At 37.0% G+C, this 26,290-nt stretch overlaps 2 protein-coding genes across 4 annotated transcripts in view; one reads left to right on the top strand and one right to left on the bottom strand.

The window, feature by feature from the left end:
• Mcu (mitochondrial calcium uniporter) overlaps positions 1–26,290 on the top strand; it is a 62,281-nt gene that overhangs the window by 21,492 nt on the left and 14,499 nt on the right. The window contains exon 2 of the mRNA XM_071774750.1: positions 60–240. Within this exon, the coding sequence (XP_071630851.1) occupies positions 60–240 (181 nt within the window). The remainder of the gene's footprint in view (positions 1–59; positions 241–26,290) is intronic.
• Jv (javelin) overlaps positions 2,052–26,290 on the bottom strand; it is a 29,473-nt gene continuing 5,234 nt past the window's right edge. Inside the window, exons 1-6 of one of the 3 annotated variants that reach the window (XM_071774747.1) lie at positions 25,340–25,436; positions 8,593–8,811; positions 7,168–7,474; positions 5,545–6,348; positions 4,066–5,054; positions 2,052–3,602 (exon numbers count right to left, since the gene is read on the bottom strand). In XM_071774747.1, coding sequence (XP_071630848.1) covers positions 2,570–3,602; positions 4,066–5,054; positions 5,545–6,348; positions 7,168–7,474; positions 8,593–8,811; positions 25,340–25,410 — 3,423 coding nt within the window. In that variant the 5' untranslated portion in view covers positions 25,411–25,436 and the 3' untranslated portion in view covers positions 2,052–2,569. Of the gene's footprint in view, positions 3,603–4,065; positions 5,055–5,544; positions 6,349–7,167; positions 7,475–8,592; positions 8,812–25,339; positions 25,437–26,290 lie in introns of those variants that run through there. The other 2 variants (XM_071774748.1, XM_071774746.1) reach the window with 2 other exon arrangements.

Consider the following 26,290-nt stretch of genomic DNA (forward strand, 5'->3'; position numbering starts at 1 on the left):
GTTTACAATCGTGAAAATATCATATAAGCAACGACGGAAATTGCTGTTGCGCGTTTCAGGAAACATGGTGCAGACGATGGTGGCACATCTCTCAGAGGAGCGTTTCCCTCTCGGCCAGTTCCTACTCGCCAAAGTTAAATCCGCTTCTGATGAAGCAACTGAAAGAGCCTAAAGCCACGGAAAAGGAAGTGAAGAAAACTGCAAGAGTTACGTCGGCGGAAAAGGAGATCGAGAGCGTTGGTGAGTTACTCTTACCCTGTTTATTAAAACCAATCAAGCAAACGTATTGTATTGCACACAATGGAACGTAATAACGATCGTAATATTTATTTCTCTCGACTTTATCCGTAACTTGGAAGCATCAAAGGTTGTAGGGTCTCTATCCCAATACCTATACAAACGCGATTAATCTGAAAGATGTATCCTTTGAAAAATTTTTAAAAGCAATTACTTCACTTGCTTTTGTTGTTCGGTATATCTACCGTAATTTTTTTAATTTTCTACATTAAATAGAGTTTTGTAATTAGTTACGCGGCATGCAATTTTAATATGCTTACAAGAGTATGCATGCAAAAATATTCACGCTCTTAGTATCATTAACACATTTTCAGGCGCGCTGGTGCATTAATTGTGTAGGTATATACGCGATACACGAGATATGCAAATAATTCTTATCGTATTATATATATACAACTAAAACATTAAATCATCGCGTCTCCCATTCTCGAACGAAAGGTTAAAGGGAAACAAGACACGTAAAACGATTGAAGTACTGACACAAAGCACCCGTGAGTTTTTCAATTCCGCGTATAAAAAACACTAATAGAAAGCGAGCTCTTTCGCACGGATATGGAGAAGTTTCGTAATACTCTTTACTCAAAATTCGAGAACGTCTACCTGAAGATCGCTTTACACAGTATCAGTCATACTGTATAAAAGCTCGCAGTGTACATTTTACGACACTTGGTCTGCACAACTGATGTAACGCTTGACACCGGGCTCACACCGAAAGCTTTTACGATCCTCCGTATTTACGACTGTGCCACATACACATCTAAAATAAATCGATAATTGCGCCGCTCCTAGCGAGCAAACTGGGACTTTATTGCGTTTAAATAATTACGCCGCTGCGCAGAAAATATTTAACGTGTTTAACAAGAATTATGCTCATTTACATATAAATTGGACTTTTTACACTTTGCCTGCATTTTTGAAAGTTTTTCGTTATTCTTATCGTTATTAATGTTTTTTTGTTCTTAATAATAATGAAACACTATTCTAGTATTTCACTGCTAATTTTTACCAGTGATTGCGGTAATATTATTTATGCAAGTCATCATCGTGAGTCCACATTAAAACATTCCAGACCACATGTTGGGTCTTGGCTTGCCAAGACGTTCTCTGAGGTCCACAGTTAAACCTTCAAAAGAATCGATAAAATCAACGTCGTTCCAAGAATATATAATGTCGAAAATAACATCGTGTCGTCTGGGCCTTCAATATATCATTTAACTCGAGACGTGTGTTGTAAAATGTGACATTCAAGACTAATTTTCGTGACTCGATATTTATCCATCCTTTTTTCATCTATTCAGTACGATGGTTTAAATATATATTACAGATAAATGTTTGGGATAATTATAAAATCTTTTTTTCCGAAAACTTATCATTGTACAAGAATAAAATACCGGAAGATCTCAATTTAATTTTAACGATGTCTAAAAAGAGTATTAATAATTGGCAGTTATGTAATAAGGAACCAATTCATTGCAATGATTTTTAGTTCTGATGTATTGCAAAATGATCTTGAACAGAACAAGATTTTCTTAAAACATGGAATTGTATTTGAGGAAGATTATAGTTTGGTCATTATATTTCAGATAACGTTGGCACATAATTTTATTTCTGTTTCGCGAAATTTACTGTAGCGGAAAAGTAAAATTTTGGCCTTGGTTCCGCATTGCAGAACTGCGTCCAATTAAACAGTACTTAATAATTATATAATCTTTTGGAGAGAGAAAGAGAGAGGTAGAAAACATTAATAAATGAAATTATTACATATGATTATTTATTACACATTTAGTACACTCAAATTACATCGATCATTCGTACTTTATGCATTATATGCAATAGTATATTGAATCTTTAATATGTATTATATTTTAGTACGTAATCAATATTTATTACCTGTTCTAATATGACTCGTGTGGATTTATCCACCTGGAATAATAAACTAATTGATGGATAGCACTTCCGTACCAATAAATTACTTTGACTATCAATATACTCTCGCGATATTTTCGTTATTTGTCAAAAACACAGTCGCCAGAAACACATTTTTAAAAAATTCTTGTTTTATTTCCAGCAACGTTTATTCGATTGCGATTAAAATTTATCTTTTTGCAAGCTGGAATATCATTTTTTTTTCGCAAAAGAAAAATTATTTTTATTAACGACAAGAAATATCTTCACGTAACATTTTATTAAAAATAATGATCACGTTATCTCCTGCTCTCATCCGTCACAGTCGCATCAAAGAAATAAATATCATACAAAAGATAATTCCCGTTCAGGATGTTTGCGCGTACTGGTTTTGCTCATCGATCCCATTGAGACTATCCTCGAGCACCTCGAACTCCTCGAACTCCATTTTACCGAAGTCATTGCCGACTTTCCAGCTCGAGTTCACCTCCCATCTCGTCAACGCGCTCGGCATGAATCTACTCGGATAATTGGATCTCGAGTCGTCCAGATCGTCCAGCTTAAAGTCAGCTTTGAACGTCTTCCTCGTTTCCTTAGAATCTTCTTTCTTCGGCTCCAAACCAATCACCACCGGCGGTTCTCTCTTCACCTGCTCGACCTGCTCGATCCCTTCGTCCCTTTGTGCCTCGTCTTTTTGCCTGCTGTCGATCGTCGTGATCTCGATACTGGGTGTCTCCGCGATGGTACATTGTCTGAGATCGACGCATCTGTCGCGATTGCGACGCAACGATTGTCCCTCGACAAGTCTGCCGGCCAATTCCAGCCTGCTGTCGCAGGAATTACTCTTCACCAGCTTGAACTTTACGTAATCGTTCGATTTGTCGACGCGCTTGAAACCGTTGCCGATCAACGGCGATACCAACGGTCCGTTGTGCATGTTGACCACTTTCCCGCCGTAATAAGTTACGGAAGTGCCGCACTCGCGGATCTTTCTCAGCACGTCTTGGGACACGTAATGCCCCGGACCATTCGCATCCGCGTCGTCATCGTTGCAATTCATATCCTCGTCATCGGACGACGTGCAATGAGCACCGCTTCCGGGATCGGTGTCGGGATAATCGCTGGACACGCCGGAACTCACGCTGCCGGAATCCCAGTTTTGATGATGATGATGATGATGATGATGATGATGATGGTAACGGCCGACCTTGTTCTTAGAACAATTAGAACCGCTTGGCGACGTATTTCCGCTTCTGGCTTCGAAACTTTGCGCGAGAATTCTTGTTTTTGACTCGCATCGGGGACTTCCGAGTTCCTCCTTGGCGACGGAAACTGTCGATGACGCGGACTTGGTCTCGAAGAGTCTCGTGAGATCTTTTGCTCTGCTGGAACATCTGGATCTGAACATAATATACATTGGTTATGACTATTCACGAACGATCGAGGGATGAATCAAAATTTTTAAGACTTTGGCTACATTAGTTTTAGTACATTAATTTTAGTATAAACGACTTACTCTTTCGGTTAGAACTTTCACCTGTAACTTTAATGAAATTTCGCTTATACTATTATCTTAGTCGCGAATAATCAAATTGCAAGATTACTTAACACGCAGGCGTTCCAATGTAAACTTTGTCACCCATCGTTCCCTTCGTTCCCATTAAACTTAACGTTATCTCTGGCTGATCTATCTAGAGTACCATCACCTTATATTTAATTCATCCTTCAACTAACGTACTAAAAACAGTTGGCCTTATGCCAACTGGTAGCTTATATCGTCAAAGGTATGCTTATCGTCAAAACATTCACACACATCGTGAATAATAAAAGTTTCGTCGTCGACGACATTCAATATTATGCTACCTGGATTCTTCGCGTGTCTTGTCGGATATTTCGTCGTACCGACCGTCGTCGAGACTAGTCAGATCCTTCATGCTGACACTCCTCCTGGTCTTGTCGTCCCTGGTAAACTCGGCGTCTGCTATGCTTTTCTTCTTCTCGAGAGTGTTCTCGAACATGCGTCTTACGTTTCTGACGGTATCCGGATCCGGTAGCTCTTCGTCAATCAGCTCACGGTTCACCCGTATAGGTTGGTAGAAGAAGTGCTTTCGTATGGACGACTGTCGAGAGCTTTTAGCGCTACCGGCCTCGGATCGTTCGCCGTTTCTCTCGCAGTTCTCCATCTTCTTCTGGATCGCGCCGGCGATCTTGCAAGTGGGCTCCACTCTGGCCAACGGCGACGATTTCCGCTCCACCGGCTCGGCGCGGACCGGCTCGATGATGACAACGTTATTGTCCATCAGCAATTCTTGGAACGAATACTCGCGCAAATATTGCATCAATCCCTCGTACGTGACATCGCCTCGGGCGGTGCTGAACATGTTCTTGCTAAACATATGCGACTTGACGATCTTGTAGCGCACGTGATCGAACTCCGGACCGTCGTCCTGGCACTCGATCGAGTCCGCGCAGCTCCTGGATCTGATGAGATTAGTGTGTGACTTTTTGCTATCGCTTGTTCTTAGCACGGTGGTATTATTGGAGCTTTCGACGTTTCTCAACGGCCGGTCGTCCTCGATACCGTCGTCCACCGATCTTCTGCGGGAATCGCTACCGGATTCGGAGCCGAGACCGAGATCCGAACTCTCCGATCTCGCCTCGAAGCCCAGGCTGCCCTTTACGACGTTGCACGCCTTGCCGAGAATGTTGGATGTCTCTTTTACGATCCTCTCGAATCTGCCCTCGTTTTGCTTATTTCGCGCTGCCTCCTTCTCGGTGCTTTTCCGCTCGAAGAAGTTTCTCGCGTTTTCCACCGTCGCCCCATTTCCCGCATTTTCCGGTGTCGTAGCTTCCTGCAAAATTAATTCATCATTTACGTTTCTGCTCCATTTCCAGCCTGGAAATGTCGGTTTTTATTAATGGAAAATGTTAAGGGAGAAGATGAAGTCGTGAAATTAAAGTGCAACGACGTTACAAATTGACAACATTATAAATTACTTGGCGGAAACAAGTATTTAATCGAGTAAAAAACCACAAGGAAAAGATAGATGTTAAAGTCACAGCGCGAAGTCGCGGAAACTGTTCAATATTCCATGTGCAGTGTACGTGCAAAAAATTTAGAATCTCTGCTTTACACTTTTCTAGAGAAGATTTCACTTTAATGGAAAATGCAATCTCTATTTCTTTTGACGTTACATTTTTACGGTCTCAAAAATCATCGTTTTTTGAAAAATTGTAATGTCTGAATTGTTTTACGAACAATTATAGAAAAACGAACTGATTGAGATAAAAATAATTAAAACTTTTATTCTTATCAGTACGAATATTCCATTTCATACTAACTTTCACTTTTCTTCCATGAACTTCGTCCTCCTCGTTCGCATTGCTAATCGATTTAATTACGGAGGCATCGATACGCTCGTTTGCCTCTTTTGCGATCTCCTGCGGTCTCTTATCCTTTGGCACGTCCTCGACGATAGCGTCGATTTCTATGACGGAACGCCGATGGCGTCTCCTAGTGACGTCACTGTCGACGACTTTGAGAATCTGCGGTCTTCGCGACATCTCGTTCCGGTCGGCGTTCAAAATCCAGATCGACTTGTAGTCCTCGACCTCCTCGATCTTCTGATCCTCCTCCTCGCAGGAGGTCACGAGATTGTCGACATCGACTCCTCGATGATCGGTCTTGGATGAGGAGGAGGGCGCGTCCTTGTTCGCCGAGCTAATCTTCGAAGCTGCTCCGTAACTCTCGTCGGCCTCTCGATGCTTCCGCCGGCTCGAGTCGGTCCCCTTGGACGAGTCGAGATCCTCGCGGGCCTCTTTCTCAGGTTTGTCGTCGGCTCGAGCGGGATTATCCTCATTCACTGTATGCTCCTTACATTTCTCCTCATCCGTAGCGTTGCTGCTCCTCGTCGGCGAGACCTCGCTCGCGCTGTTCGGCTCGTTGTACTCGAGCACTCTTAAATCCCGTAAACCGTGTACCTTCTTACGCGCGAAATTACCGTCCCTCGATGAACCGGCCTCGTTGTATCCCAGCCGTATGTTGGAGAGAGGCAGCAAATTCAGTACGTCGAAGTATTCCAATTCCCCGTCGTCTTCGAAAAGAACGCTGTCTAAGCTCCTGTGCTCCTTACGTTTGCGTTTCACCTGATAAATGGAAAAGCACATCTAAGCGCGTGCTTTTCATGCATTCTTTTGTGTAGAAAGTTTTATTATCCAGATAATTTTCAGGGTAATTAATTTCCTTGTAAAATCAACCTTTTATTATAAGAAAATGTTTTTATAATAAATGCAGTGATATTTGAAAGAGTTAATTCTTGATTCAACTCACTGTCCTCTCGGTTATGAAAATAATTTTTGTTATTTGAGTTTAATGAGAGTTTGCAAGTAAGAATTCGATCGTTATTTTAATTTTACGGAACTCACAGAAAGATATTATTTTACTACCAAATTTGTGGAGAATCAATCTTTTTGTTGCCCAGTTGAAATTTAATTAAGCAGCTCTCAAATATGTAAAACGGTACTAGGAAACTTGTGGCCGAGACATAATGATCTCTATCATTTTAATTAATGTTGGTAACAAACTTCTTAATCTTGCTACATTGAGGAGTCCCGGCACGACTGATCTCAAACACGATACATCACTTCATCGAGTGAATTTTAATCAAATTAATAATTGGAAACTTCACCCCATAGCAACTTCCAATATATTATACATCATCATTACCGTATCGTAAATGAAGTTATCCATATGTAATACAGCTAATTACAAAACAATCTAATTAAACGCCATGATTTGTTATTTTCTCTATGAATAATGATAACAAAGCCAGTTTTAATTGATCGAATAATCTGTTAATCCTCTCAATAACGAAAGCTCGAAATGAAAGATCTTTCTCTCCTGATGCACAAAGCAAATTAGTGTAGCTTTCTAATTTTTTTATCGACGAAAAATGTGTATTTCACCTGCGTATATATGCAATCAATACTCCGATTGCCTTCAATAGGCCAGTTATCTTCGACAATATCGACCAATCCGCTTACTGTATCCAAATTCTGCACGCTGCGATATCGCCTTGGAGGATCCGGCCAATCGAGAATATTCAGTCGATTAGGATTGTCGCGGTTTCTTCGCGTATGAGGCAGTGGATCTGGAAAAGACACGAGACTCGGCGGGATCGAGTGAAGGCCGCACGTCGAGCGCGAATGAAACGATTTTTCCTCGTTGAATCTCTCGTAAGAGTCCGAAAGATGCTGCTGACTCTTGGAGAGTCTGGAACAAAGTACAGATCTGTTGACCGATTGCCCCGGTGCGCGGTGGAATAAAATTTGCATTCATAAAACTCGAAAGTGTTCGTAAAATACAGGAAATATAAGTCGTGAGTAAAAAGAGCATCTGCAGACGTCTCGTGACTTCAATGACTTATTTGAGTTCATCGAATCTAATATATGCTGAGTGGAAATATTAGCTGATTAAATTATTAAAAGAAAGAATATATTGAACAGATTTTTATTTTAATCTTATTAAATTGAAAAAATAATTCTATCAAATCGGATTGCTCGTTATCAGCAATCGATTTCGAACCAGTACATTAACTCAGTTAAAAGAACGCTTTATGAACGTACAGAACTGCAGAAATTTCAATATTCCTATCTCAATTAATTATTAGAATCCCAATCACTTAAATATTGCGCGGCAAAAAATATATCTGGAATTAACAGGTTTTTTATTCGTCAATGGAAGCTATGCATCGAGTTAGATTGCTTTCAATGAACCGTAAATAGTTGACAAAGACGAAAAAGTCAGTTGTTCTCTCCATAAGTTGTGAACAACTATTTGATTTGATTTCTCAATGGGGGAGGAGATATCAACTTGGAATCGTATTTCAGCAAAGTTTTTTTGTGAAGTTCCTGTCACTTTGAGAGGAATTCTAAGTCGTTCGAGTGTTTTGTTGAGGAGCGTCGTTCGTCGCTGACCGATCGAGTTTCGATTGTGCTCGATGTTTGCAATTTGCTGATCGCCCTAAGCGAATAATGCGAGTTTATAGATCAAGAGATCAAATTCATCGCGCATGAAGAAATTCAACTGCCACAATTGGGCTTGTTGGTGGTTAACTGTTCGTTGTTATCTCAGTGAGATTATTATTAAGATATCCTGGAAGCCTTTTTCATCAAAATAATCTTAGATATACCTCGAAAGGAACAATTCTCAAATTAGTTGACTCATGCGCTATCTAATATTAATCTTGTTGAAAGCAGCTATTAGATGGAATACCCTTTCGAACCTTTATTATCATCTTATTTCCCGCGTAATGATTGTTGCCTGATAAAAAATAATCAGGTCAAGAGCGCGCTTTTGCGATCGAATCTTTCTCTTGATGAGAGGCTCACCTGTCCTTGAGGGAATTCCGATCGATCAGCTTGGCCCGCGGTATCAATTGATATCTCTTGGGCAAATCGAAGGTCGACTGGCCTAGCCGAAAGTGCGCCGCCTCTCGATCTTGCCGGGAATCGTCCTCCGATATCACTGCGAGACTTCTCGTACGCTTCAGCAGCTTCCGGCGATCCTGCGTCGACTGTGCCGAGTGGGAGTCGTAGCGGCTGCCCTCTCTGCAATTAAAATCGCGCAATTGCGTGGTAACAGCTGTTTAAATCATAGGAAACGCAATCATAATAAAATCATACGACAAGTTTCTACCGGGTGCAACACGCAATTGATGTATTTTGCATTGTACAGGCTGCATCGGAGGGAGCACTTTCTCCCATTTACGGATCCTCGAGGGGGAAATTTAAGCTACTTTTACCTCGGTAACAACATTAAGTTTAGAAATGTAATTAAAAAGTTGCATAACTTAATTCGAAAGTTTTGAAAATCATCTCGTGAGCAATAGTCTTGAACTTTCACTGTAAATGTATAATGATTTTACATTCTTCAGTTAATTTCGTTTAATTAAATGCTTCGTGCGCTGATAAAAATGGAATTTTTATTCGAAGCTTAATTAAAATAGATTTAGTGTTGAAAATAAATTTAAACACTATGACTGTAATTGCTCCAAATTAAGTCTTTATTCAGGAGAAACCTATCACGAACTACCGGATGTATCCAAGACCTATTAATTAGCTTATATTGCTTGTATGTACACACCCTGTAGATTATTGAAATGTTCAATATATGTATTATGGATACGCAGACCCTTACATTTTTTGAATGATGAATGAATGAATAATCCTCACAAAGTAATAATGTATATTTAACAACTAATAAACCTTCGAGCATCGCCCTACGCTGGCACAAGTTGGAGGACATAAAGTGGCGTATTAACTTTAATGGCCCGTTAATTGCCATAAGTGGCTCAGGTGAGCCGCAATTCATTAACGTGTAAATGTATTGATATGTATATTCGTCTCTTTTTTTATCGAGGAGTGAATCGTCACATCAACATCATATCATAGAAAATTATCTGCGTACAAATCAGCGAGTTGAATGAACCCAGAAAAATTTCTGTCGAGGGAAAAAAGGCATAATAGTACAATAACGAGTCTTTACGTTTACGAGAATGTCTTTCGAGTTTTTCTGCGAACGGCGAATTTCCTCGTTTTATAAAAAACAGAACCATTTAAACAACCTTTTAAGATGGGATTTATCATTTGGTTTTTTTATATATATTTAAAAGATTATTATTTTAAATAATTATACTTTTTATCTTGTAGCATGACAAATCGTATTTCCCGTTATCATTTTCTTCGCCTGATGTTCGCCATGATTTACCGTATCCGACTGTGCATTTATAATGGATGCTAATTAAACACCTAATTATACTACGATATGATAACTGTGTTAGGCGTGTATCTCCTCTATTCCCTGTTTTCATTTAACAAGTAAGTTATTTATACCGGATAATATTGTAACTGGCTTTTAAACACATACATAATAAATACTAGAATGAGTTCGATAAATTAGTATCTAATCTGCATCTAATAAACGCAAGTTCGAATTACAATTGTAAAATTAATTTTTTGCATTGCTGGACACGTACTTTTCCATATTTATTTAACGATTTTTAACCCTAGCTCGCCACACTCCAGTCCGATGGACCGCAGAACGTTTTTCGGTTTTTTTAGTTTTCACATAATAACATAATTGCCTTATAATAAATTCAGTTTAAATTCAAATCATTTTCTTGACCTGATATTATCATAAACATCTTATTCAGAGTTTATATTTCCAATTTCTACAGTACAAGCTTAAAAATATTAATTAGAATGAAAATGACAATGCGACAAAGTCGAGCTGTTTCACGGACCAAAGTGTGGCGAATTAAAAACTCGAAAATAAGCTAGGGTTAAGTTCACCTTAGAAATGTTAAAAGAATAGACCATTTAATTTTTAGAAATTTATTTTCTGAAAATTGGTTCAAAAAACATTATAAGTTGAATTGTACACAGATACATTTCTATGTTAGAGATTCTTGTTATGATATAAAACAAGATCTAAAAATTTGCGTCTTTCCAGTAAAATTGCTTTTATTACTCGAAGTGCGGAATTAAATCGCTCGCCTTGCTCCCATTTACTCCAGAAAATGTAGCAAAACTGCGAATTTTTCGCCGGTGACGCTTACGTGCTAAAATAAAGGAAACTATGTTCGCTATTTTTACATTATATTTCTCATTTTCTAGTTATATCACACAATGCTTTTAATCCCAGTTTTGAAAACAAATTCTTATCGTTCTTTTCTGAAAATAATGACGTAAAAATTAAACTTTGTATGGAAAAGTAATTTATAAGTTGATAAATTAAAATATTCTAGTTAAACTTCAATACTTAAACGCTAACATTATACGATCGAGGTTCAAAGTTTGAACAAGAATGCCGAAATTTCAATATTATCATTTTTTAAATATTTTCCTTGATTAAAGAGAGGACATTACGCAAAGCTTATTTAATATGAAATCGAAGATCGTTATGGCTAATTTGCTTGTCTAACTGTTCAAGTATGCTTATAAAAAGAATACTGTGCGTGTGTTTAATCAATCTTTTTAATCAATAGTGGATTAAAATTCACGCGCCATTTCATTACTCGGCCATGCTAATTACAAACACTAGAATCAAGATGTGTAATTATCCTCGCTCCTCTATATATACGCTGACAAGATATTTAATTGATGTTAACAGAAACATGTTGGCAAAACGCAGAAACAGAAAAGCGCGTGTGAAAATCTCTTTCGAAGAATCTTGCATTATGACATAAGACGCGAAATAAAAATGAGAGATATGAATCTGCCGTCGCATGCATATCTTATTAGATTCCGAAAATCTTTTACGAATATCGCGATATGTAGTGGCATGCCTACGTACATTTATGTACATCGTGTGCGGTTTTTTCCATTTGAACATCCGTGAACATACTGAAAAGACGGACGTGTCCTTTCGGCCGACTGCCCGTCTTAACGAACGTGAATCCTTGAAGTCCGAATGCAAACGGCGTATCGTCGTCTCATTGTGTTCGTCTATAAGCACGGCGGCTGGTTACGTAAGATTATCACGAGTTATCTCGGGTAACTTTGCACGCCTTTTCAATGCATACATATGCAGATCGATCTCAGGTGACTACTTTTTTCTTCTGGTTTCTTTTTCTTTACATAAGTTTTACACGTCACTGCGTCAAAGTTTGACTTTTTCATTAATAGGCTCGTGGAAATGTTTCATAGAATTGATCGGTTTAACAGAACAGAGCAAGCCTGTTAACAACACGAGATTTCTATTATCGCGTTAATTATAGGATATAATTTTAGGATTTCTCGCGAGTTTTGAAACACTTTTTATTCACGCCTGAAAGTTTCCTTGTTTCCTACGCTATGACGTAATCGCTTACTCTAGTAGCTTTATTTCCTTTCGTGTCTTGACGAACCAAAGATGATCGGTTATCATTAAGGTGATAGAACACGCTCGAATTGTGACCAATCAGCTTATCTTGTTTACTCTAATTACTCGATGACGCTTGTAAATCGGAAACTATGCTGCATGCGCTCGCAAAGATCAGGGAGGACTGTAATTGCCCCAATTTGAAACGGCGAACAATTAATATCCAACCATGTCGATCTAATTTTTTTTGCACGGAAACGAGAATATTCCAACTGTACACTCAGAGAAATAAATAATCGGAAAATTGGTTCAAAAATTAATAAATGGATAATCCGATACTTTTAAGCGGAATTATAAAAGCCGATCAAGATTAGAATAATGTCCAATCAATGATAGCCGGATATTACCTATTGATAATTTGATCGGCTTTTTAATTATTCCGATTGAAAGTGTCGGATTGTCCGTTTGTTGATTTTTGAACGAATTGTCCGATCATTTGGACCTGGATTTTTCTCTCAGTGTACAATCAAGTTATCAAGATTAATGTTGTTTGAATATGCATGAGGCATTAAAATCTCGATTATGCGCGCAAGAATATTATGTCGTCAATCTGGTGGAAAAATGGTAATCGTAGCTATCGTCCTTTATAAAATCATACAATATAAAATGCTCAATATAAAACGCTAGAGGGAAAATAACATTTTCTTAAGTAGAATAAACCTATTTCTGACGTATAATATCAAGGGAGAGAACAAATATCACTTTGTTGAAGCGAGCTGAATTTCGCTTTTGATGTGGTACATCAAAAATGGAACAATTCCACAGTGCAACAGTACTGCAGGCTACGCTCGTATATCAAAGTTTCTGTATGTGATATATGTCTATACATAGCAAGCAGGGAGAAAAATAAAAATGCTATATTATCCGCATATAAACGTTAAAATATATGTATTTCAATATTTCTGCACATCAGACGTTTATTCTGTGTGCGAGACATGACGAAATTAAAACCAGTCGTGATTTCCGGTCAATAATGGTCTCTATATGGTTGCACTTGTATTCAGGTAGCACCGCGCAAAGAAAAGACAGGGCCTTTTGCACGTAGTGAAACGCGACGGGAATATCCTACGTGACCGGGCCGGAAGAAGTTCCGCAGCGTGAACAGTCGATGGTTAACATCCGACCGACGACGAAGTCGGTTGTCTCCGTAAGACTTCACGGGTCGAGGCGCACCGTCTTATATCGCGGCATTTATAAAATAAAACTGCGCAATAAAAAGATACATAATCCCGCGTTTTTTAAAAGACCTACATTAACCCACGTATAGGAAAATTGAGTGGAATAATTTATGCCATAAATTAGAATGTATAGCAATTGCTTCCGCCCTTGCAAAATTTCTATCACAGAGTACATATAACGTAAGGTTCTTCTCGAAATATATACATATAATGATTTTTCAAATTAATAGGTTCATGTAAATGTAAATTGGAAATAAAAGAAAAATTACTGTTTACTTCCAAAACAATATCTTCAATTTTTTTTTTCTGTTGTTGCGCTTCAACTGGAAAAGTTCACGTTAAAGTAACATTTCCTCCGCTTTCCAGGCATTCAACATCGTCGAGTCGAAATTGCGAACTTAACGGAGAAAAATCGTACTGATAATACCGGAGATAGAAGAAGTAAATCTGAATTGCCGGTGTATTTATGGAACACACAAAGAACAGCTCGAGTGAGTCACCGTACAGATCTTTTTTATCCGTACCTAAATAAGAAATATCGCAGCCTTGATCCTCAGCGGTTCGTGTCTCTGGACGCCGCTGACGAAAACAATGATTATGCAATTTCACGTAACCCAGATACCATGAACAAGGTCCACCACCATGACGAGCTTAATTCATTAAAATTGGGGTCAAGATTAGGTAAAGTCATCAGCGAGATGTAGAATTTTCCCTTTTAAATAACGCGTAGACTTCTTTCTTTGAACGGTGGTCTTATTTAAAACAAAACCAAATTTTTTAGTTGAAAATTAATAATTAAAAAACTCAAATGAAGTATCAGATCGCCGAGTTATCGATTTTGCATTCTTTCTCACGTCGAGCATCCTGTGGTCACACAAGGTATCTCTACTTGACGCACACATGCCGTGAAAGACACCTGATACCGTTGACGCACGCGATATAACATTAGATAAATTAATCCAGATAACTCACGGATTTCCAAATGGCCCTTAAACAGCTGAGAACAACGAGAACAGCGGTGAAACACGAGCTGACGCTGCAGATAACGATAAATTGTTGTTTCTCGCACGTAGGCCGATATGAGATTCGGTCCTCGAGGTGATCGATGGTTTCGGATAAGTTCGATTAAGGTCAGCCCCGTTTACCGATACGGGAAAAATTCGAAACCCGAGAAAAGATTCGGCACACTCACGGTTGCGCGGAATCGCGCCGGATGCTAAGTTTCGGCACTCGCTGGACCGAATCGAGAGCGGCGATTGTTAATCTCGCGCGCGAGATGCTCTTACTATCAACGCGCCGGTGCTCGGGGTCTTCACTTTCTCGTTTGCGCACCGACTGGCGAAGAAATATTGTTGCACCTGATCGCCACCGTGCCACCTGTTCCCGCCGGTATACCTATCCACGTAGTGGGAGTAGGACGTACTTCAGCCAGACAATGACGTCGCTGATCCTCGGGAATACGATCGTGGTATAACAGTATAGTCACGCGGATAAGTTGCAGGCATCGGAAATAAACCGCGAATTAAAGCTTACGTAACAGATTTTGATATATACGAGAAACTATAATAAAGGGAACTGATCGTTTATGTATAATAAATTTTATTCTTGTTTGATTCACATAAAAAATGTATTTTGTACCTCAGCGCTTTAAATTTATTATATTATTACCTTTAAAGCAATTTAATATAATTTAACGGCTCATTGTGAATTATTAATTTTCATTATTACTCAGCGTTAATTTAAAAATGATTATTATTATAATGAGATTATATTATAATAATATGTCATAAAATTAATAAATTATGCTGATTGAAGTGTTACCTGTTATGAAATTATTAAAATAATTATGATTCTAAGCATGATGAAAAGACTAATTATGTTATAGGTACACGCATTTAAAAAGATTAGATGTCAATGACCATGTGCTAGATTTGGTAAGGATTTTATTAGATATGCGATACAACTACTGAATTATTTATTAAGTAACATGTGCGATTGTCGATTAAATAGACACAATTTTACAAAATTCAATTCAATTTAATATATCTATATTCTGTAAAAATACATATTAATCTCTTGGTTTCGCAAAATTGTATAAATTTTATTAATTTTATATTTTTTTAAGGGTATTAAATTATAATAATAACAGTTACGTTTTTATGACATTTACATTTTTATATTTATATGAATTTCGATATATCAAGAGCATTAGAGCACTATCTTTCTTATTGCATTTAAATTTCAGTACAATATCTAAATGCGCAAGGCATAAAATTGCGTTTTAAACATTATCATTCGCTCGCAGAGAAATGAGAATCTTTCCACGACAACTTTATCTTTGCCATTCTAAATTGCTGAAACATTCTTCAACGATTCACTTTACTACGTCGGAGTGAATCTTTTCTATTCAGAAAGGGCTAAATAATCCTCGAAAATGATAGAGTGCGGTATTCCAAGTTACAAGAGATTTCAAGTACTTTATCTTAAGTGCTTCGTGTTGGAAGTTCGCGCGTAGATGCTTTCAAGGAATCCTTTGAGAATATCTCCTTCGTTATCCTTCGTTATCCACGAGGTTATCACTTTTCTTCCGCGGAAATACCTTTCTTGCGTACGGAGTTCAGTTTGCCATTCGCCGGAGGCTTAACCTACGACATTGTATCAAGGTCCTGATATACCAAGCAGAACGGCGTTCTATATCTGACGCAAAATGGAAAGAAATTTTTCTTACAAGACAACATGCGTCAATCAGGGAATTAATACAAATTTTTAAAAATTCTGTTGTATCCGAGATTAATTCAAGCGTGATACCATGGAGAAGATAATTAAAATAGAGATACAAAGATAATTTAAGTACGATTCCTTTACACATCAGCTATCTATTTTACTCTGCATTCAAAAAGGTAACTTATTAAAAAGTTTTTATATGCCACTTCTACTATTGAAGCAACTACCGTAAATGAGTACACGAATATTCATGAGAGAATATTTAAATGTTAAGGATTTCCATTTTTCATTTTAAAGTCTTTTCTTTTTACTTATAACTTTTTTCTGGTAGTTATTCTCATTATATTAGTTATAATGAGTATTTATAAGTATCTGCATTTATAATTATACTATCTGCAGTATTGCTAGATTGTGATATTTATTAGATTATGCACACTTTGTATTTATGTATTATGTTTCATAGTATTACATATTATTCCTGCAATATTATTTTAAGTGCAATACATTTGTACGTTTCAACAATTTGAAGTAAGAGCGATTGGGTTTTCCGAATCACGGTTGGTAAAATAATACGAAATTTTGTATTTTATTGGTACATTCTATAATATATCGCATTGCAGTAATTTTAATCAATTATTGAAAGTAATTTACTTGTTACAACAATCAAAGTACATGTTGAGAAACGGTATTACAACGGAGGTACGGAAGTTTGATAGTCTTCCGACCATTACTTCTCATGGTTAATGCGGGCCTCTCGTGATCCACCAAAGTTATCTTCAATTAACACCAAGTAGGAACATCATCATAGAAAGACGCAAGCAAACTTAGATAATTAACTAGGAATACGACAGTGGGTTACCATCTCTATCTTCTACGCTAACATATTCCATTTCAAACATATTCATTTTAACGTATTCCATCCAAAACGTTAAATGTAAATAGCAAATTTTTGTACGAAAAAGGAGCTTATCTTTTTTAAATGTCACTTGTTGAGTTTTACATTGTTGTTGATCGTTCAAATGAAACTGCAGTTAAAATTTCTTGCTTCATATATCAATGTATAACAAATGAAAATAAATGATGCGGAATAAAGTGATAGAAGTTGATACCGCAGAATAACACGAGGTTTTATTGTAGACTATTTATCGGTGCGGGACTCACTTTCTATCGCAATTTTCTTTTGAGAGAAACGAGAACATCCTGATGACAGGATTCTGTTCTGTTTCGAGTCGAACCAACGCGTCGCGTGAAACCGCGAAGAAGAAAGTAACCCTAACACTTAGCCTAGGAACTGCTTGCACACGCAATTGCGGGATACCGGATAGCTATCTTGGACAGTTGAACTTCTTGCCTTTTTTTCTTTCATTTGGATTCATTTGGACTCCCATTTCACCGCGCGTTTCTCCGTGGATTTTTTTAGTCATTTAATCCTTTCCTGAAGATATCACTTACTAAAATTGCGATAAATGTATATCAGGACACTAAACATTTTTTTTGTATTAGCATTTACATACATAATTAATACATATTGTTTAATATTATAAATATGTAATTTTTGTTTCATATTGCAATTAAAGTTATTTTTATTATCTTCAGTCTTAAATCTATACTAAATAATTTTTTTATGTTAAATGTATCTTCAGAGAGAAATGGAAAAAGAAAAAAGAGATTTATATATTCCAGATTTATATACATATATATCTCAGACACATACAATTACTTTACTTTATTTATTTTACGTTTGGTTTACTCAGAGCTCGCTGTGGCTTCAGATAGACTCTCTCTAGGGATCTCTGGACGATGGATTAAGAATCTTTGCACTAGCCGAGTAGAAAAGGATATATTGGATTCGAATCGCACGGACTTTCAATCGAAGTCCCGTCATCAAATCGAAGTATTGCGGCACGTTGCCTTCGAGTTTCATTAACTTTGAGAACAGATTATGGAAAATCGATTATTTCTTTCCGAGAACGGAACAAGTATTGAATATCAAACGTTCGGAAAATTCAGCTTTTACCGCGCGTAAGTCTTCTAAGAACAAAGTTCCGATATGAAAACCGCTTTGGAAAAGTCTGACGATCTTTAAAGTCGAGAACACGAAAGTGGATAAAATTTCTATGTTCTTTTACACTGTTAAATTCATAGTGTCATTATACTCAATTTGAATCATTTTTAACCATTCCTATTAGGTCGCCACTGCTGCTAAATATGTCGTTAATTTAACTAATAGCGAATTTGGTTGGACGCACCAGTGCGCACATTAAAGTCATTGTACACTGATTTAATCTCTAATAAATCTTAAAGTAAAATGCAAATATTTTGACTGATAAATTGCCCAATACATATTTTACCAAATGGTATAATAAAGAATTGAGGATTTCGTGACTTAAGATGTTTATGTTAAACCCTATACTTTATGTTGATTCGTCTACGACGGCTTTAATGTGCACTGAGTGCGCACTGGTGCGTCCAACCAAATTCGTTATAAAACAATGTTAATTTAACTGAACTAACGGAGTTGAAATAATATTGTTTTGTGTTAAAATAATAAATGTCGACATACATGGTAATTAAAAATAACAAAATGTTTTTTAATTCAAGGGATATTGGTTTGCATTTAAATTTTATCCTTTAATATTTAACAGTGTACACTTTATACAATCAAGCCGTTAGGTAACAATAATCTTTCTCCAATCACTTACTATTATCGAAGAATATATTACCTAAGAGGCGTGGTGCATTTACGAATATTCGAAATCACTTAAAATCATATTTCTACATTTTATCGATCGTAATAGCGGTTCCTAGACCGTTCAATATCGATTAGACCTCAACACAAAGTTCAAGGAACATTGCTTCCTTGAATATAAACAGCTGAGCACTTAATTAAGTTTAACATAAATAAAAGTAAGAGCCAAGTAAAAAGTATTATTTATATTTATAAACGGACGATACGAATCTACGTGTGCGGCATATTCGTGGAGATCCGATCATACTTTTGAGCACGGAACGGTTATAATAGAGCTGGCATGTAATTTTAACGATGCAGCATTCGAGTGGCGTTTTAGCGTATCGCACGCTTTCTCCGACAGTTTAATGTAACGCTCACTTTTTTCGTGTTTCTCTTAATGAGCGATTTTCATGGAATTTAGAAGAACAATAATTGGAGAAATATATAATGTGTTTTTTTTATCTCTGAAGCATGCGAATTAAATCGGCCAATATGTCTTCGGAGACAATTAACGTTAATAAAATACAATATAAAGTAAAGTAGGACGGTGTATAAAGCGAGAACAGAATAGAGAATGAAACGCGTAATTCAACAAAACTTTTAGCCGCACCGGAAAACGAAACCTAAAGTTTCCCCGAAGAAATTTAAAGTATACATGCGCGACACTGCCCTAGAATTTTGAAACGTATTTAGAGATGTCCAGAAGTCTTAACTAACTAAAACTTTTAAAACTCGTTGCTCTTATGTTTGAAATAGAAGCTTGGTTAACAATTTCAGTACTACGTAATTACGTAATAAGAAAATTTCGCGGAAAAACTTTTTTACGGGAAAAATCAACTTGAAATATTTTCCGCGCGTTGATTATGTGGCACCGTATGAATACAAACAACGAGATGCAATCAGCTATGCAAATGGTAGAAGATTGTTTTCTTGTTTTGCTTTCGTCATAAATACCTGAAACAGTGTACACAACAATTTCCTGAGTGTCCTTTCCGGCTCGAGGACGCATTCAGTAAAGGATAGAAATATCACGTCGCACAGGATACGCTCACAATAGAACTGGGGATCGAACGACATCCCCGGTTTGACGTTGAATGCAGCCGATATGCAACTGGGGTATCAAGTCGGAAAAAAGGCGCAAATAACCGCACTATTCCATCCCCTCTGTGTGGTTTTCGACCGATGAATCATATAAGGTTGTCGGGGGAACCACTTCACCCCCCGTGTGAAACAAAATGTGTATACTGGATACAATTAAATGGACTGCGCACGAGTGACCCTCCGAGTTCACCTGCCTTCGTTCTTTGACTCACCTGGTCGCAGTGATTCGTGCACTGCGCAGAGAGTTGCACGAGAAGCACAATAGGTTTTTTTCTTTTAACTGATGTTTTAATTATAGAATTTTTTCAAATCTCGCGTTACGGAAATTATCCGATTTTCTCTGACGTACAATTTTATTTAAGTCGCGTAAAAATAACAATCGTATTCCGATACGTGCTTCTTGTGAATTGAATTATATATGAGACTAGAGTGTTACAATTATAATATATCAAACGTTAATATAATCTACCGTTGAAAACAAATCCGTCGGAAAATAAAAGGACAATTTTTTGCGCTATGATTATCAAATCTTTAACTGTGCGAAAAAATGTTACCTTCAGCGACAATTAATTTATAATATACATTTCGAGGGACATCATTATCGATAATTATTTTGTTTCTCAGCATTCTTTCTGGTTTTGAATGTTGCAATCAATAATTATAATGTAGAAACAGTCACGAATGTAATAATCGCGTTCGACGGTAAAACTTTCGCACGTGAAATGATCCTCACCGATCTTCGCTGTTTTTCATTGTTCTTCCGGTTCTCATCGTTTTCACCCGCGACTGATCCGTGGAATTTCCACGAGACACCTCGAGAACCGATAATGGACTAACCGATGTAGTACGCACGATGGAATCAATTAAGCTTGATTACCCGAAACGTCGTTAAAGATTCCGCGCGGCCGACGATCCGCACTTTATCGCGAGAGAACTACGGAGAAATTGATGCTTGCACCAGGAACGCGGCGTGAAAGCGAATGGTAATGCGAAGTGATACCTATGTAATTTAATCGGTCATTGACACCTACAAAATTTCGAGTTACCTGATTCACTTTCCACTGACTATGATCGAGGAATACTAATGCAACTCTCAAGGAACATTAAATTTTACGGTCTTCGCGATAATATAATTTGCCCCTGTCTTTCTCCATTTATGCGTTTTTTAGGCTACTTGTCGATTTTCTTTTAATAGCAAAATTTTATTAAATTGTTAATAATCTTTTGATTAAGTGATTAAAAAAGAAAATCCTCCGAATCCCTATAAATAATTGGAAAAATTTGCTTTGCTATAATGTTGCAAAAAAGTAAACCGCGATAAGTCTTCAGAGAAATATTTCTATTGTTAGTGAAGAATTGTAGTCTCCCTTAATACTTGGCGTCTACATATTTTCCATCCAGTAATTTATATATGCAAGCAGAGCAGTTTTCGAAACTAGGTCTTGGATGGACCAAGAACGATCCAAGAATTGCTCTTACCCAATGTTGCCATCGATTTTAATGCTTCAAGGATGGTTGCCTCCTTTACGTAACGTTACGCTCGTCGTGGAAAAAAAACATCGCCCGTGTAATAAAGTTATTATTACATAAGCGAGAGAATCTCCGCGAGGCCAATCGCAAATTGTATCTTAAGTCGAAGGCATAACAGAGTCGGCGACTCCATCAATCATACAGAGCCTCGGTGTTGACGAACGCTCACGTCAGCATCTCGTTAGAACAATTTGGCGCGGGAGCTAAACTTTAACGAGCGTACTTCAATTTCGTGAATTGACAACGAATCGTACACGTCATGCGTTTGTTAAATAAGACGGAAAAGTAGGGCCGATTATTCCGTGGTTTGCATGATTTTTCCCGCTGCTACAGAAAGGTCAGGAAACGAGGCCACGAACCGACAGGAAGTTACACAATAGAGAGCACGTTCCTATTCTCACAAGGGAAATTCTCTATATATATAGTATATATGCTGATAATGTTTTTTAATGAGGACTCGATTCTTTCATTATACCGATCGACGAGTTTCCTCTCATTTCACAGGATGTACGTAAAAGTCATATTTTTCCGTTCGACAGTGAATTACGAAAGTAGAGCTCATTGCAAAAGGTGTCGGAGTATGCTTAAGGAACAAGCCTTCGTCGTCTGCGTTATAACGTAGGATTACAAGCCTGTTCCTTTCCTCAGATGAGCGCGAAATTGCGCGTATGTTGGCAAATTGCCACGCTAATGCGACCACGTCGCTTTAAACGTATGGACGCTGTGCTGCTCGGCAAGCAGAATTTGTCGACGGACTATTTGCAGTAAAAACTAAGACAAACGAGACAACGCTCAGAATAATCCAGCGATATTTGACGACGACGACAGTCGTCATTACGAACTTTATTTTTTCCTGATAAACTACACAGAAAAAAAAGAAGTGTTAAATCAAGACTTATATTCTTGTATATATAAGCAATCTCGTAATAAAGAATCTATAATCTTGAAATGAGATATAAATTGCGTTAAACGAAGAAAATTTGTTTGAATGAAGGTATTTATATATAGTCCAAGAGCTGACGACACTTTTGGCCAAGTGATTTTATAAATCACGATTTTCCGTTATAACCTGCGTGGACGACTCTCCTTTGATAATCCGAACACCTGGCTGGCCGTACTTAGGAGGTTTAGAAGTACGCAGGTGAGAAAAAAAAACGGATTTTTTAAGTCATAGTATAAGTCTTAATTTTTATCGGATATTGATAATTGATCACTCAGGAACATGCAAATAAATTGCCAGTTCGATTGCTCGGGGGGAATTAGTCGCCAGGCTTAATTAAAAATAATTAAAAATAATTATTTTTAAGTCATACTATAAAAGCTGGGTTTTTTTTACTAACAAGTATAGTGCTAACACATACCACCCAAAAAAAAGCCAAGTGAAAATTTTGGTGGCAACATCTCTAAAAAAATTATTGAAAATGCACAAAGCCGGCGCGCGGCAGAGGGGTCTGATGATGGCCTCAATTGTTTTTAGCGTCCATGAGTTTTTAAAAACGTGTATTTTAACTATCATTATCATATCAATTTATGAAAAAATTGATAAATAATAAATAACATGTAAAAATAAAAAAAATGACTTTGCTGGCGCAGCGTTGCGTTTTTTGTGAAGATAGCCGGATATAACCGTCAGACCCCTTCGCCGGCTTTGTGCATTTTCAATAATTTTTTAGAGATGTTGCCACCAAATTTTCACTTGGCTTTTTTTGGGTGGTATGTGTTAGCACTATACTTGTTAGTAAAAAAAACCCAGCTTTTATAGTATGACTTGAAAATAATTATTTTTAATTATTTTTAATTAAGCCTGGCGACTAATTCCCCCCGAGCAATCGAACTGGCAATTTATTTGCATGTTCCTGAGTGATCAATTATCAATATCCGATAAAAATTAAGACTTATACTATGACTTGAAAATCCGTTTTTTTTCTCACCTGCGTACTTCTAAACCCCCTAAGTACGGCCAGCCAGGTGTTCGGATTATCGAAGGAGAGTCGTCCACGCAGGTTATAACGGAAAATCGTGATTTATAAAATCACTTGGCCAAAAGTGTCGTCAGCTCTCCGCCTAATAGTTTAATAAAAAAAAAGTTGAAATTCTTATAAGAGTATAGTTTCTTACTTATATACAAGAATATAAGTCTTGATTTAACACTTTTTTTTTTCTGTGTAAGTTTATATCGTAGACTGATTGCGTTATGACGCGCTACAATCAATCATTGCGATACCAAATGAAAAACTTATCGGATCAGCGTACATTTTCATTTAATTTCCCGCGGCATCTGTTATTTGCAACAAATCAAGAGACCAGAAAACGTAATTTATTTATTGCATCTCTGAATTCAAAAACTATATCGTTAAAAACTCAGCATTAGCGTTCTTTGGATATTAGCTTCTTTTAATAATACGGATATAATTGTTTAAATGTTGCGTGAAAAATACACAGAGAGAACGGTTTCTTTGGATTTAGTAATCCTATTTGTTTGATTGAAATTTCTTTCATTGAAACAACATATGCTTAGACGAAATAATATTTTTTTGAATGAAAAAATTTGTGTTTTTATTTAAGAAAACTCTATTATTTAACGGAAAAGACACTATTATTTGAAGTAATATATATATTATGTGGTTACAATAAATGTAATTAGCGTTTTCACCGCTAGGCGGCTGCTAAACTCGTAAGTCAAATTCGATCAGAGACCGTATATAAGGCCCCACAGTAAAAGCGTCTATCACTCGCAGTTGTACACATCATTGGAATCTATCACACCGGTCACTCGAGTGATGGAGATATGACAATTATTTATTATTTATTTATTTATATACGTAGCAGTCAACCGACTACTACATATATCATATATAAATAAATAAATAATAAATAAATGTTTAAGACATTTTTTATAAAACATTGATATTTAAATAAAACAATAGTATTATTAAAGCAATAGAGAATATGTTTTTCGTTTCAAACAATTTTTTTACTTAAGACAAAGATATATATTCTTAAGACAAAGATATATATTCTTTGAAAAATCAAACAAGTGCATTTTGTAGTTTAAACACTGATTCGGTTGGACTATTCCAATGCATAAATTTCTTTAGATTTAAGAAAATTTATTAAATCTAAAGAAACATTTCTCTCTGTGTATGTATTGGTTAAATTTTAAAATATATTCAAATTTTATACACAAATTAAAAGAGAAATATTTATACAAAGTCCTTTGACAAAACTTTTTGAAATATTATGCTGAATAACTAAGCTCATTTTGGGAGAATTTCTGATATGTAGTATGACCTATTTAGTGCGAAGAGTTAAGCCGCAGATAACGAACGGAATTTCATGCCATTATTAATACCCACAACCGTGAAACTGTTTTCATGCGTGTTTCGCTATAACTCGTTATCTTAAAAATTTCAATTTAAAACATTTCCCGCCAATGTAATAAAATAAATTATTAATAAAAATGTGACGGTATATTGCGTAATAAATTCGAAAAGTTCACCGAAAAAAGGCTGTATAAAAAATACTTTCGCGTTCTATAAAATTCTCATATTTCGTATATATTTCAACATTTCAACATTTTTATATTTTTATGAATTTTTTATTCCCATATTTCTATATTTTTATGACACTTTCGTTATTAAAGAGTGTTAAAGACGCCAAAAGGCGATAGGATTAAGTAAACAAAATAAATCTAAACATTCTAAAAACCGATTAATGAAATTATGAACGAAATATGCAACTGCAGCCACTAATACAGCCTTTTCAAAATGAACATCTCTATATGGGCCGATTTCACAGTCTCCGATTAACTTGATCCTCCGATTAAAGTGATTAAACTCACTCTGCATCTCTTTCTAACTGTCCTCCTTAGAAAGAGACGAAGAGTGAGTTTAATCAGAGGATCAAGTTAATCAGAGACTGTGAAATCGGCCCTATCTAAATGCGATCTACCTCGATGTCCCGACATCACGGTCGACGAACTCCATCGTCACCTGACAGTAGACAATCTTGACGACGTACATCGCGGTCCAAGCCGCTGATGGCGGCACTTCGCACTGACGACACTCCACGCCGCCGGCTCTCTCCGCGTTTGCGAGAGTGATTTCCGATGTACAGGAGACACACGCGGCTTGTCAGAGCCCTTTGTGTCGTATGATATGCACGTGTGCGTATGTACCGCGGGAGAGAGAAGCGGGGAGAAAGGGTTAGAAAAGGAGGGAAATAGAGAGACCGAGAGAGAGAGAGAGATACTCGGACGTGAAGACGGATATCCGGTGTTCCGCTACTACGATCACGCTACGACGCATGCTGCGGCGCGGGTCTCGCGCTAATTAGCGATACCTCGGTGTACCGCGCGGTTTGTTTGACACGAATCGATCCCCGTCGAACGGTTGCCTAATATTCGCTTCGATGAATACCGTCCATAAATCAACATTATTATATATTATGTATAAAGGAGCTTTATTTCAAAATTAATTATTGCACATCCGATCTTTCTCCCCGCATAATATCATAATATATCGATATTATTATATGCATTTATCTGGAAACATGTTCTTGAAACGTAACGCTTTAATATTATGATTAGTCATGCGTTGTACACGTTACCCGTTCCATCAGTTACCTTATAATCTAGCCCTTAATTAATGGAAATCTGATGCGGGGAGAGGCAAATACGATAATCTGGGAACACAACTAGTGTTTGTATCTATCTAGGAGATATCCTGCGAGAGTTTAGCTCCGAAATAGATTTTGTCACCGAAGGTCTGTTTCAACAAGATGCGCCGCATTCATCAAATTTGCATGAGGCATTTTAACCAAATTACCGAAACGTATTTGCGAAATTGTTATTTGCGGCGTTAGCTTTTATGACGAAGATTAACCTTGTATATCTGGTTATAC

Source organism: Temnothorax longispinosus, chromosome 4, assembly GCF_030848805.1.
Source record: "Temnothorax longispinosus isolate EJ_2023e chromosome 4, Tlon_JGU_v1, whole genome shotgun sequence".
Taxonomy (NCBI): Eukaryota; Metazoa; Arthropoda; class Insecta; order Hymenoptera; family Formicidae; genus Temnothorax; species Temnothorax longispinosus.